Source organism: Hylobates moloch, unplaced genomic scaffold, assembly GCF_009828535.3.
Source record: "Hylobates moloch isolate HMO894 unplaced genomic scaffold, HMol_V3 SCAFFOLD_6, whole genome shotgun sequence".
In the NCBI taxonomy this organism is placed as follows: Eukaryota; Metazoa; Chordata; class Mammalia; order Primates; family Hylobatidae; genus Hylobates; species Hylobates moloch.
Window position 1 is genome coordinate 261,690 of NW_026652281.1, and position 14,107 is coordinate 275,796.

Below are 14,107 nucleotides of genomic sequence, written 5' to 3' on the forward strand. Positions count from 1 at the left end.
TGTTGGTTTTTAAAAAATTCTTATCCTTGAGCTTTGTTCTGAGAATCAGTTAAGAAACCTGTGAACAGTTTGATCCTTTCAGGTCTTGCTTTTATGATACTTTGGGCTACTTACTGCACACTAGTGAGACCAGGCCTTCCTGTGCGCTCCAGTTAGTGCCCTGTGAATTATGACATTTCTGGCTGTGGCTGGTGGAAACGGATGTCACTCATCCCTGGCCCTGAGCACCGTCCCTTCAGATCTTTAGAACAAGGGAAGGTAAATTTTTTGTGTAAAGGGCCAGAGAATAAACCTTTTAGGCGTGGCTGATCGAGTAACAAATGGGTGTGGTTGTGTTCCAATAAGACTTTACTTGCAAAACAGGCCAAGGACCAGATTTGGCCCGAGGTTATAGTCTGCCAACCTCTGCTTTAGGATGAATGTTCTGCAGCCTTCAGTCATTTCCTTCAGAGAGGGGGGCCTTCTCTGAGGCTTTCTTGGCGCAGCCCTCTCCTCTAGAGTTCTGCACGGCGGACTCGAGCTGCTGTGGTCTCCCTGGATTCTCAGCTTTACCTCCTCCATTCGGGGAGTCCGGCAGCTGTGGCTCATGACCTAGAAACTCTCCAAGCAATGTCTGTGGTGATGGAGGCCCTAGAAACTCTCCAGGCAATGACTGTGTTGATGGCAGGCCTGCCCTGTTGTTTCCTTTTTGTTGCCTGCTGTCTTGAAAACCATTGTTTCACATCCTGTTTGTTCTTGGCTGTGGAAGATGCCTATTACCCCATCTTGGCTGAAACTGGGAGTTGCTTAGCAATTTAAATTTAATTTAATTTAAATAAAATTTAAAATTTAACTCCTCATTCATAGTAACCATATCTTGTGGACTCATCAGCCATGGAACATGCTAGAACATTCCTGGAATCACAGGAAGTTCTGTGGGCGGCACTGCCCAGAGGTTTCTCGCCTCCTCCTTCCCTTGTGAACTGACAGCTAAAGGGAAGGCTCACCTCTTGCAGAAGAGACAGGTGGGTGGCCACGAGAACAGCGGGAACTTGGTCCGGCAGCAGCAGCAAATCTGTCAGGAAAGACAGGTTAGAGCCCGGCTTTGTCCCCAGCTCCCTGGGGTACCGCCCTGTCCTTGCTGCCCCCTCAGGGCTCCCAACCAGATCATGAGCAAACAGTCCTGGGATCTGGCCCTGTCAGCACCTGCCCGACCCAGCGGGCAAGAGCGTAGCCCCGCGTCTAGGCAGCCTCACCTTCCCCTTCTTCAGACTGCTGAAGAGCTCCTTGTTCTGCAAAAACTTTTCCATCTCGGCCTTCACCAGCACACGGCGCACGTCCATCACCTCCTCCACGGTCAGCGCCAGGCTCTCCACGGGGTGGCTGAACTCCTAGGGGCAGGGCCAGGGGCTGTGCTCACTCGGCCTCAGGCAGAAAGTCTTTCTACGCAGGAGTCTCCCCGAGCTTACTCTCCTTCCCTGAGGACCCTCACACCTCCCTGGCCTCAGCCTAAACAAGCCTGCGACCTTCTAAAACACTGTCCGTCAGCCATCTGTCCATCAGCCATCCATCCCCATGTCTTTGATGGGCCCTGCTGCCGCAGGCCAGGCCTCCCATGACCAGTGGACCCTGCCAGCCAGCCCAGCCTTCATTGGCCACGCTCCACACAAACTCCCCTCAGCCCATGTTTGTTCAAGGTGTCCCTGCCTGCAAACACACCATGGGCTGATCCACACCAGCCAGAGTCCATCTCAAATCTTCCCTCCCTGAACAACTGATGTCCTCTTTTCCGGAAGGTCCAGGACCCTCCAGCAGGCCACCTCACTCCTGGGGCTCAGCTTGCATCTGCCCATCTGCACTCAGCACACCTCCCGTGTCCTGGCCACCGATTCCTGGGGCCACATTATGTTGAGTGAGTCCCGTTTTTGCTTCCCTGTGCTTGGCATAGAACTTGACACCTGATCTCTCTAAGCCTCAGTTTTCTCTTCTGTAAAATGGGGCTGGATTTCAGCTCCATCGAGATGGTTCAGTTAAAGCCCTTAAACACGGTGCCAGCACAGTGTTCGCAGTGTTGGTCATTACTGCCAAGGCAGGTGGGCACCATCTATGAAGGTGCCACAGAGATGGAGTTGGACCATGTTTTCTGCTTTGGATTTGCAGTGGGTTATCCTGTCTAAAGCTGTGAACACATGCTCCTGGCACTGGGGGAGCTGGGGCCCTTGCATTCGTTCCTCACTCTGACCTGAGGCACCCAGGGCTTTGGGCTTCTGTTGCCAATTGCCTGATAGTGCTGTTTCCATCTGAACAATTCACCTCAGATGTCACAGATGTTACACTAACAACGTCCGTGGCCAGGAGACCTCAGGTCAGGTACCGAGAACAGCCGCCTGCTCCCCAGGTGAGGCTGTGAGCCCAGGGCAGATGGAAGGCCAGGTTCTGTGATGCTCAGTAGCCCCCCTTCAGAAAGCACTTCTGAGACTTCAGAGCTAAAGAACCACTCACGTGACCTGTGGTCATCTTAAATGCGTCCTCTAATTCCCTAAGAAGTGGGCCTTGGCCGGGCATGGTGGCTCACACCTGTGATCCCAGCACTTTGGGAGGCCAAGGCAGGCGGATCATGAGGTCAGGAGATCGAGACCATCCTGGCTAACACGGTGAAACCCCATCTCTACTAAAAATACAAAAAATTAGCCGGGTGTGGTGGCGGGTGCCTGTAGTCCCAGCTACTCGGGAGGCTGAGGCAGGAGAATGGCGTGAACCTGGGAGGCGGAGCTTGCAGTGAGCCGAGATGGCGCCACTGCACTCTAGCCTGGGTGACAGAGCCAGACTCTGTCTCAAAAAAAAAAAAAAAAAAAAAAGAAGTGGACCTTAATTCCCTCCCTCCCCTTGAGAATAGGCTGGACTTAGTGACTCACTCCTAATGAGTTGAGACAATGTGGCACTTCTGGACTTGGTCATAAATACTCAGTGGCTTTCACTGTGCTCACTCTTGAACCACGTGCTCTGGGGGACGCCAGCCGCCATGCTGTGGGGATCCCCAAGCAGCCTGAGAGAGGCCTACACAGTAAGGGACTCACACCTCCTGCTCACAGCTGGGTGAGGACGCCACTTCAAGCGGCTCCTCCAGCCCCCATTTGAGCCTTCAGTCAAGATCAGGCCCCACTGCCATCCTAACTGCAGCCTCACGAAAGACCCTGAGCCACAGCCACACAGCTAAGACACTGCCGGAGTCCCAACCCTCAGAAACTGGGTGAGATAATACATGTTTGTTATTTTCAGATGCTGCATTTTGAGGTAACTTTTGATGCAGTGATATATAGCTAAACCTAGGCAAGCCCTGCGTTTCGGTGGGATACGACCTAGGCTAACGGGACAAGCCCTGCGTTTCGGTGGGATATGACCTAGACTGACAGGACAGGCCCTGCGTTTCGGTGGGATATGACCTAGACTGACGGGATAGGCCCTGTGTTTCAGTGGGATATGACCTAGACTAATGGGACAGGCCCTGCGTTTCGGTGGGATACGACCTAGACTAACGGGACAGGCCCTGCGTTTCAGCGTGGGATATGACCTAGGCTAACGGGACAAGCTCTGCGTTTCGGCAGGGGATACAGTGCCTTGCATTTATATAAGGCTTATAGTTCTCAAAGCATTTTAACATCTGTTCTGATCTGAGCCTCTGGATAAAACCTCAAATGGTGCCGGGCGCGGTGGCTCACGCTTGTAATCCCAGCACTTTGGGAGGCCGAGGCGGGTGGATCACGAGGTCAGGAGATCGAGACCACGGTGAAACCCCGTCTCTACTAAAAATACAAAACAAATTAGCCGGGTGTGGTGGCGGGCGCCTGTAGTCCCAGCTACTCGGAGAGGCTGAGGCAGGAGAATGGCGTGAACCCGGGAGGCGGAGCTTGCAGTGATCTGAGATCGCGTCACTGCACTCCAGCCTGGGCGACAGAGCAAGACTCTGTCTCAAAAAAAAAAAAAAAAAACCCTCAAATAGTGACAGCAACCACATGGTTCACATCCCTCCAACACCTGCATGCTGCCACCGTGGCCCACGGCCGCACACTCCCCTTACCTCAGTTGATTAAATCCTGCACCAGAACTCAGGTCCACGTGGGCCTCAAGATGTCAGCAAAGGTGAGCTCCTCACAATTACAGGTCAGATAAGAAACCGAGGGCAGAGGGGCTGAGCAGTACCGTGGCGGCGTCACGGCCAGAGTCAAGGTCTCAACCAAGTGAACCCCCCTCACACTGACCTCCAGGCACAGGGCACGCAGGTTCACCGTCTGCCCTAACCCCACACTGAACCCTTCAATTAGGGACCAGGCTCCAGGGCCTCAGTGCAGTGCGGTTCAGCCCCAGCAGGCGGCAGCAGAGACCACGGCCCCAGGGCAGCAGCTCCGCCACTGGTGCCAGGAAGATGTTCAGACCACGCCCCCCCAACAGACGCTCAGGCCACGCCCCCCAGGCAGGTGCTCAGGCCACGCCCCCAGGCACGTGCTCAGACTACAGTCTCTAGACAGGTGCTCAGACCACGCCCCCCCCCAGACAGGTGCTCAGACCCATCCCCCAGACCTGGCTGGCAGCGGGAAGCTGGGTGCAAAAACGCCCCCTGGGCCGCCCTGGACAACAATTGCACCCTCACTCACCAGCCACAGGTGTTTGGCATCAGGGGTCGTGGAGGCCTCGGGTCTGTCCCCTGAGGAGCCCCGGTTGCTGAGTAGGGGGTGGCTGGGGTCAGAGACACTCGCGGGACAGGTACCTGGGGGAGAGCAGAGGCTCCATCAGGACTGCCTGGCAGGAGCTGTGGTAAGGAGGACTGTGACGAGCGGATGATAGAGATGGTGGAGGGCTCCAGGGGAACCAAGCAAAAGGTCAAGTGGAGAAGCGGCCGTGCAGTAGCTACACCGGCAGTTCTAGCACTTAGGAGGCCGAGGCGGGTGGAACCTTGAGCCTAGGAGCTCGAGACCACCCTGGGCAATGTAGCGAGACCCTCATCTCTATAGAAAAATATAAAAGTTAGGCAGGCATCATGGAGCACATCGGTAGTCCTAGCTACTCAGGAGGCTGAGGCGGGAGGATTGCTTGAGCCCAGGAGGTCAAGGCTGCAGTGGGCTGTGATGGGGCCTCTGCACTCCAGCCTGGGCAGCAGAGGAAGACCTTGTCTCAAAAAGAAAAAAAAAGCGAAGAGTGTGGCTTCCACATTGGGACGTTCATTGGGGCCCATGTGGTATAGAGGGTCCCTCTGTCTGAGCCCCAGAACGAGCTGGCATGGGCAGTCCCACAGCACCAGTGAGGCAGACTACAGATGCGTCGGGCAGCACCCTCCTCCTATAGTCCACACCTCACACTGGAGCTGGGGGTCAACCTCCCTCCCTCCACCAACTCCAAGAGGCTGAGGCACAGCTCCGGGTGGGGGAGACCTAGGTTAAGTGTGAGGTTTGGAACTGGCCTGGCCTGGACCTCTTAACACTGGGAAGGGAGCCATAAGCACCAAACGTGATTGTCCCAAGACTCTGGCCTCACAGGCAGACAAGGAGGCCTGGCTGTGCCTGGTGGGATGTGGTGGGTGGGGTGACGAGAACCCTGAGTCCCCAGGGCTGTCTGTGAAGTTCAGCTCTCACAGTGGTAGGACCAGCCCTGCAGAGCCAGCAAGAATCGTTCTGTGCTCAGCAGCGCGAAAAGGGGTCGAAGGAATCATGGCTCAGGTTCCAGAGCCATGTGCTGCAAGCTCAGCCAGCTCACCACAGACACATGGCTCCCTTCTCAGAGGCCTAGAAGGGTCTATCACTCATCTAGTTAGCGATCTTTCTATATCCCAATGTTAATAATAATGTGTAGGTAATGGAATCATGAGAATTCTTTTTAAATATTAAAAAATATTTTCGTAATAAACATGCACTAGTTAAGAAGTTTTCAAGTTAAAAAAAGGGAGATGCCTGCCTGAGGTGGTGCCCTCTGGCAGGCACGAGCTCCCTGGGTCCCTGGGAGCTGCCTGCTCAGGAAGACATGGGCTGCGGTGGAGGGATGGGTGCCCACAGGATGGATCGGGGTGGGGGCGAAGGGGGGTACGGGGGTGAGAAGCAGCACTTGCCCTGGTCTCGGGAGCCAGGCCTCCACGCATGGGCGCTGCCAGCTCGGGGCCGTGGTGGCTCTATCCCTCCTGGGGGCTGGGTGGCCGACTGCAGGCCAGAGGCCACCTCACTTCGGAGCTGGGCCAGGTCGTGCTCTGAGAAGGAGCGGTCCCGTTTCAGCGTCACCTCCCCACATGGAGACTCTTCTTCCTGTGGACACACCAGATGCGGCCCTGCCCTGACAATGCCCACCAGTGCCTCCTGCCCACGCCTGGACTGAAGCAAAGGACCCAGGGGTGCCGCTGGGTCTGCTGCGACGTGGGGCAGCCTCCACCCACTTCCCAGCCTGCCTGCCTCTGGACAGTTCATGGCAAGCGCCTGAGTAACCAAGCCCTTCCCAAGCCCTTCCAGAAAAGGACAGGTCTAGGGTCAGATGGAGGCAGAGCCTTCTGGGATGGCCCCCAACAAGGCCATCGCCAGCCCTTCCTGTGAAGAGAGGAGCGTCCCATTCACAAGGCAGCCAGGGTGGGCAGGGAGCCTTGCTGGGTCCACCTTGTCACATCAACTAGCGGGGGGCTGTTTCCGGGGCCTGGGACAGCGAGGCACTTCCGCTGTCAGCCTTCCATTATCTGTGGGAGGAGGCAGCCCAGGCCCTCTCCCAGTCACCCTTCTGAGCGGACAAGATGGCAGGGTCCCCGAGCCCCACAGGCCTCCTCCTACAGCAGGACGTCAGTTTCAAGGGAGGGCCCCTGGACAGGAGACACTGCAATCGCTGCTGCCCCCGGCTCAGCTTAGCCCTTCACACTTCCTTGGCCCCCACCCTCCCATTCCTGGTCTCTTTTCAGGAATCCCCATGGGTCCTCACCTCAGACGTGTTCATCTCTTCCATTTCGGCCAAGGTGGGTGCCTTGAGCAGCACGCGGGGCCGCGGGCGCTGGGTGCTGCTCCCAGCATCTGTGACCGACAGGTTGATGCAGGACGTGGACTTGGCATCTCCGGAGCAGGCGTTGAGGATGCAGGGCAGAGAGCCAAACCCTGGGGAGACGGGAGCCGAGGCAGGACGGGCCAGTGAACGGGGAGACAGTAGGCAGGAGCTGACAGCTTTGTGTGCACCAGCTGGCTTAATTCCCTGACTTTGCAGAAGGGGAAACTGAGGGCTAGCCAGCCATTTTAAAAAAATGAGGAACTAGGCTCGGCACGGTGGCTCACGCCTGTAATCCCAGCACTTTGGGAGGCCGAGGTGGGCAGACCACCTGAGGTTGAGAGTTTGAGACCAGCCTGACCAACATGGAGAAACCCCATCTCTACTAAAAATACAAAATTAGCTGGGCACGGTAGTGCATGCCTGTAATCCCAGCTACCCAGGAGGCTGAGGCAGGAGAACCGCTTGAACCCGGGAGGCAGAGGTTGCAGTGAGCTATAATGGTGCCACTGCATTCCAGCATGGGCAACAGAGCAAAACTTCGTCTCAAAAAAAAAAAAAAAAAGGAAAAGAAAAGAAAAACATTTAAAAATTTTGCTTTTATTTTATTTTTCTTCTAAATGCTGAAATATGTCATACTATTGTAAACTATGTAGAGTGGCAAATACAGGCCAAGAGCAGGATAATAGGGTATAAGATCATGTTAGGCAGGCCGTGGGGGCTCACACCTATAATCCCAGCACTTCGGGAAGCTGAGGCAGAAGGATCACTTGAGCCCACAAGTTCAACACCAGCCTGGGCAAGAGTGAGGCCCTGTCTCTACAAAAAACACAAAAATTAGCCGGGCGTGGTGGTGCATGCCTGTCATCACAGCTACTCGAGAGGCTGAGGTGGGAGGATCGCTTGAGCCTGAGAGGTTGAGGCTGCAGTGAGCTATAATGGTGCCACTGCACTCCAGCCGGGGTGACAGGGCAAGACCCTGTCTCAAAAAAAAAAAAAAAAAAAAGACATAGGAAATTCCAATGGCCTCGTAAAGTTTTTAATGAGAGGCATAAAAAGTGATTTTTTTTTCTTTTTTTTTTTTTGAGACGGAGTCTCGCCCTGTCACCCAGGCTGGAGTGCAGTGGCGCAATCTCGGCTCACTGCAAGCTCCGCCTCCTGGGTTCACGCCATTCTCCTGCCTCAGCTTCTCCGAGTAGCTGGGAATGCAGGCGCCCGCCACCACGCCCGGCTAATTTTTTGTATTTTTAGTAGAGACGGGATTTCACCGTGGTCTCGATCTCCTGACCTCGTGATCTGCCCGCCTCGGCCTCCCAAAGTGCTGGGATTACAAGCGTGAGCCACTACGCCCGGCCTCAAAAAGTGATTTTTTTTTTTTTTCTTGAAACTAGGTCTCACTCTGTCACTCAGTCTAGAGTCTAGAGGGCAGTGGTGCAATCATGGCTAACTGCAACATCAACCTCTCACGCTCAAGCAATCCTCCCACCTCAGCCCCTGGAGCACCTGGGATTACAGCCATGTGCCACCACACCTGGCTAATTTTTCTTTGAAATTTTTGTCAGAGATGAGGTCTCACTATATTGCCCAGGCTGGTCTCGAACTCCTGGGCTCAAGTGATCCTCTCGCCTCAGCTACTGAGCCCAGCCTCAAAATTTTTAATTTTTGGCCAGGTGCAGTGGTTCACACCTGTAATGCCAGCATTTTGGGAGGCCTTGGCGGGCACATCACTTGAGCCCAGGAGTTTGTGTCCAGCCTGGCCAATATGGTGAAACCCCATCTCTACTAAAACTAAAAAAAAAAAATTAGCTGGGCGTGGTGGCAGGTGCCTGTAGTCCCAGCTACCCAGGAGGCTGAGGCAGGAGAATCGCTTGAACCCGGGGGGGTGGAGGTTGTAGTGAGCCAAGGTCGCTCCGCTGCACTCCAGCCTGGGTGGCAGAGCGAGACTCCATCTCAAACAAATATATATATATATATAATTTTAATTTAAATTTTTTATCCCCAAGTAATCTGAGTTTCAAAAGCCTGTGTGCCTCAAAAATTAAGATGTTCTGTGTCTTCCATGGGTTCAGGCGCCCTCAGGGAGACGCCACCTTCCAACATGCAACCTGACCAGGGGGATGGGGGACCCCAGCCGGGGGCACAGGGCTCTCTTCCGCCATCCCCTCGCTCACCGCGGGCAGCCCAGCCCTCGCCCCGCACTGGGCGCAGCCTCCGCTCCTGCTTGATCTCCTCCAGGATCTTCTCGTGCAGAGACCTTTGCTTCGGTGGCAACGGGCGCAGCCGCCTCTCGGAGACCTGCGGTGGGGAAGCGGGACCTGCGGCGGGGAAGCGGGACCTGCGGCGGGGAACTGGCCATGACACGGGCCCACTCTGGAGTCGGAAGAGCCGGCCAGGCCCACCTGGAGGGAGTGCTGCTCCCAGGGGACTCTGGGCTCCACATGCACCTGGGGTGGGGTGGGCATGGCTCACATGGCCCCTTCCCAGAAAAAGGGCCCAGGGCCACAGAGCCCCCGGCTGGCACACAGGCAAGAGGAAGCCAGCCCGCCTCACCCGTGATGCAGACGCACTGGGACACCTCCCAGGCTGGCCACAGGACAGCACCAGGCCCCGGGCGGCCCCTGAGGAGGAGGAGGAGGAGGCCGGGGCGGCACCTGCTTCAGTGGAGGCCGTGAGCGGATAAAGTCCAGGATGAGCTCGTGAGCGTCCTTCTTCACCCGGGGCGGGATGTCCCCATCCACCTGCGGGGAGGACGGCTGATCTGAGGCCCCGCAGGGACCATCCGCTAGTGCAGGGCGACTGGGAGAGGCTCGCTCGGCCCAAGGACAGCCTGATCTTCACACCTACCCGCCCTCCCACTCTCTGCTCGCAGGGACCCAGCTGCTTCCCTAGTAAATGCACAGCAGATTCACAGGCCATGCTCTGGGCGGCCACAGCATCCATGGTCTGACGCGTCCCCACCCGGGTGCCCCAGCTTCCAGCACCTGGGACTCATCTGGAGGTGGGGTGGGGTGGCACACGCCTCACAGGAGCATCATAAGAACCATGCTGGCGCGTCCTAAGGGCTCCATGAGTTTTGTTAAAGCAAAAATATCCTACAGCCAGGCCAGGCAGGTGGCTCACACCTGTAATCCCAGCACTTTGGGAGGCCGAGGTGGGCAGATCACAAGGTCAGGAGATCGAGACCATCCTGGCTAACACAGTGAAACCATGTCTCTACTAAAAATACAAAAAATTAGCCAGGCGTGGTGGTGGGTGCCTGTAGTCCCAGCTACTTGGGAAGCTAAGGCAGGAGAATCGCTTGAACCCAGGAGGCGGAGGCTGCAGTGAGCCAAGATCACGCCATTGCCCTCCAGCCTGGGTGACAGAGCAAGACTCCATCTCAAAAAAGAAAAAAGAAAAAAAAAAAATCCTACAGCCTTGGCTCTTGTGGCCTCCAGGGGCCATTCCTGGTCCTCCAGAACCTTCCGCACTTCCTTTCCCTGCCTGGTCACTGTCCCTGAAGTGATGTCGAGCTGTGGGAATTGGGACCACATCTCCCTAATCCATATTCTATGACCCAGTACCCAGCACAGAGAGCAGGGACCCTGGGCCACTCTCCGGGGTGGGCTGCCCAACAGCCAAGCTGCCCCTCTGCGTCCACCCCGCCCACCATGACCTCTGCATCGAGCCTGCGTCTCTGCGTCCACCCCGCCCACCATGACCTCTGCATTGAGGCTGCATCTCTGCGTCCGCCCCGCCCACCATGATCTCTGCATCCAGCCTGCGTCTCTGCGTCCACCCCGCCCACCATGACCTCTGCATCCAGCCTGCGTCTCTGCGTCCGCCCCGCCCACCATGACCTCTGCATCCAGCCTGCGTCTCTGCAGCCGCGCCGCTCACCATGACCTTGCGCAGCTTGTAGTTCCGGGCCCGGATGTCCTGCATCAGCATCTCGAAGGGCGTGAGCTGGAACTCGGTGGGGAGGGGGTTGAACTCCTGCTCCTGCACCTTCTTCAGCTTCACTCCATGGCGGAGCTCCCGCATGAGCTGAACCCACAGTCGGGCCTGGGCCCCGGGGGAAGAGAACAGCTCTCAGCCCCAGGTGAAGCTCCACGGCCCCCCAGGCAGAGACCCTCCGCAGGCTGGGCTGCGTCACTGGCCCGGTCAGGTGGGGGCGAGTCTTACCCAGTCTGTGTGACCCAGGCTGTCCAGCTCTGCCCGGGGCGTCTCCACCTGCGGCTCGTCCTCCCGAAGCTTCTGCAGCATCTGTGACCACACATGCTCATTAGTCCAGGGGAGGTACGAGAATGGCAGATGCAAGACGGGCCCCGTCCGTCAGGGACACGACGTCACGGGGGCTCCACTCAAGCAGCCGGAAAAGAGATGAGTAGGCATTTTGGCCCAGGCTTTAGGACTCGAAAAGATACCTGGGGAAACCAAGCCATCGCCACAGGTGGCGGACACAGGTGTGGAGGCTCCACTCTCAGTTCACACAGCACTTCCCCAGGTGGGCCATGCACCCTGCCACCCCCCCCAGCCCCTGCAGCTGCTCGAGGCCCCAGCCAGGCCTTTACGCTGAGCTGCTTCTCTGAGTAGCGTCTGGGGCTCAGCGAAGCATGGCACAGGCCAGTCTTTGTGCGTGGCTTGAGTGAATGGATACATGGTGGACAGGTGGATGGGAGGGTGGATGAGCAGCTGCCCAGCAAGTCCAGGGAAACAGACATGGGTATGTACTTTGTGAACTGGGGAAGGTGCCAACACTGTGGTGAGGGCCTGTTTGGGAAGCGCTCTGTGCTGAGAACTTGGGAAGAAGGTGCGGCACTTGCTGCCTCCGTCACGCACGATCTCAGTGCCATGGAGCCTCTGCTCTCAAGAAGTTCCAACCCTAGAGAAGCACCTGCCCTTTGGCGCAGCCCCCACAACCAAGGCAGAACCGGTCACCCTGGCTTCGGCCCCAGGTACCCGTCACACTGCTTTGGGACACTCCCTGGGCACCGTGAGGTGTGTGTCTGCCCACAGGCCTCAGGGCACAGGGCAAAGGGCACAGGGCAAAGGGCACAGAGGGTGGCACTCCTGTCCTTCCGGGAGCACCTGTACCTATTCCTGAACAGGCCGCTCCTGGCCAAAATGCCAACAGACACAGATGCCCCATGGAGAGACCCTTCTCTCACTCGGTCCCACTAGCAATTCCCCAAACTTCACCTTGGTAGACACAGCCACCCCATGGAGAGTCCCTTCTCTCACTCATTCCCACTACCAATTCCCCAAACTTCGCCTCGGTCAACTGCCTGCATACAGAACCGTTTCCTCCTAAAGAAAGAGCTTCCTGGCTGGGCATAGTGGCTCATAGCTGTAACCCCAGCACTCTGGGAGGCCGAAGTGGGAAGATCACTTGAGCCCAAAAGTTTGAGACCAGCCTGGGCAACACATTAACACTCTGTCTCTAAGAAAAGAATAAAAGAGGTTTCACTGGGTAAGAAACTGATCTCAGCAGCAGAAAACGGCCTGATCAGAGACACAACAGCATGAGGACCATCTGCTAATTGTGGGGAACGTTAGAAGCATGTCCCAGGGGGCCAAGGGGGGGCTGAGAGGGAGGATGGAGGATGGGCCATGGGATCCGGGGGGTTGGGGGAGGGCAGGAGATTGGCCATGGGATCCGGAGGGTGAGAGGGAGGATGGAAGACGGGCCATGGGATCCGGGACCTGAGAGGGAGGATGGAAGATGGATCATGGGATCCGGGGGGTGGGGGAGGATGGAAGATGGGCCATGGAATCTGGGGGGTGGGGGGAGAGCCGTCCAACCTCGGCACATGCTTGGGCTGCAGATGAGGCCAAGCAGCTCAGGCTGCCCCCCCGGTGTCTAAACCACCTGCTAAGGCTTAGAGGGTCAGGGAAGCTGGCCAGGAACCTTTCTCGGTTAGAGGACAGGAGAAACACAGCACCATAAAGGGTCAGGGAGGAATGACGAACCAGCACCAGTTAACTTCGAAAACACCTTCTGCCACTGAGGCAAGAGAGAATCCCCTGCCTCTCCAAGGCCTGGCGTTCGTTCTCCTCCATGAGATGCTGATGGGATAAAAGGCAGAGCCCACGTGTGCAGAGACCCCACAACACAGAAACACATCAGCTCCCTTGGGGCAGCAGCCGTGCCCGGGGAGACGCTGAGAGAGTCAGAGAGGGATGGTTGCTCCTCTGAGTGCATGGAGAGGTAGGAGGCCCAGGGGAGAGCTCTGGCTTGGGAGCCACGTCAGAGCCTAGCACGGCCCGACTCTTGCTTTGTGGCTTCGGGAAAGGGTCCCAGCCTTAGGGCCTGCACTTACTTGCTCATCTGTCAAATGGCCCCTCCGCCTGTAAGGGGCAGGAGAATGAGGCTGGGTTGTCACAGGCCCAGCAAGTGGGTTTTCTCACTGAACGGCCCGTCCCCACCCAAAGCTCCAAGCAAGTTGCAGAGACTTTCTGTGGTTCCTGAGTATACAGGGGGCCACCTTTGGCATCGTATTTCAGAAGGAACCAGGGCCTGGAGAGGCTGGTGGGGAGGCAGGAGGAAGGGCGCTCTCTTGCAGATGTACAAGTGGAGGAAGAGAGAATGACGGGTGCCAGGAGAAGATAACAACTTAGAGGCAACAGGAGAGAGCAGTTGGGGAAGAGGCTGAGCCCATCACTTAACTCTCTGATAAGAAGTAAGTGTGAGGCCAGGCATGGTGGCTCATGCCTATAATCCCAGCACTTTGGGAGGCCGACGTAGACGGATCACCTGAGGTCAGGAGTTCAAGACCAGCTTGGCCAACATGGTGAAACCCCATCTCTACTACCAGGCATGGTGGTGGGCGCCTGTAATCCCAGCTACTTGGGAGGCTGCAGCAGAATTGCTTGAACCTGGGAGGGGGAGGTTGCAGTGAGCCGAGATCGAGCCACTGCCCCTCCAGCCTGGGTGACAGAGTGAGACACTGTCTCAAAAAAAAAAAAAAAAGAACAAGAAAGCGTGGGCTGGGCGCGGTGGCTCACGCTTGTAATCCCAGCACTTTGGGAGGCCGAGGCGGGCGGATCACGAGGTCAGGAGATCGAGACCACGGTGAAACCCTGTCTCTACTAAAAATACAAAAAGTTAGCCGGGCGCGGTGGCGGGTGCCTGTAGTCCCAGCTACTC

At 56.8% G+C, this 14,107-nt stretch overlaps 1 protein-coding gene across 1 annotated transcript in view; it reads right to left on the bottom strand.

The window, feature by feature from the left end:
• SPIRE2 (spire type actin nucleation factor 2) overlaps positions 1-14,107 on the bottom strand; it is a 42,283-nt gene that overhangs the window by 5,797 nt on the left and 22,379 nt on the right. Inside the window, exons 3-11 of the mRNA XM_032156105.2 lie at positions 11,143-11,286; positions 10,858-11,022; positions 9,630-9,716; positions 9,150-9,273; positions 6,922-7,091; positions 6,077-6,266; positions 4,632-4,744; positions 1,236-1,370; positions 987-1,054 (exon numbers count right to left, since the gene is read on the bottom strand). Of these exons, the coding sequence (XP_032011996.2) occupies positions 987-1,054; positions 1,236-1,370; positions 4,632-4,744; positions 6,077-6,266; positions 6,922-7,091; positions 9,150-9,273; positions 9,630-9,716; positions 10,858-11,022; positions 11,143-11,286 (1,196 nt within the window). The remainder of the gene's footprint in view (positions 1-986; positions 1,055-1,235; positions 1,371-4,631; positions 4,745-6,076; positions 6,267-6,921; positions 7,092-9,149; positions 9,274-9,629; positions 9,717-10,857; positions 11,023-11,142; positions 11,287-14,107) is intronic.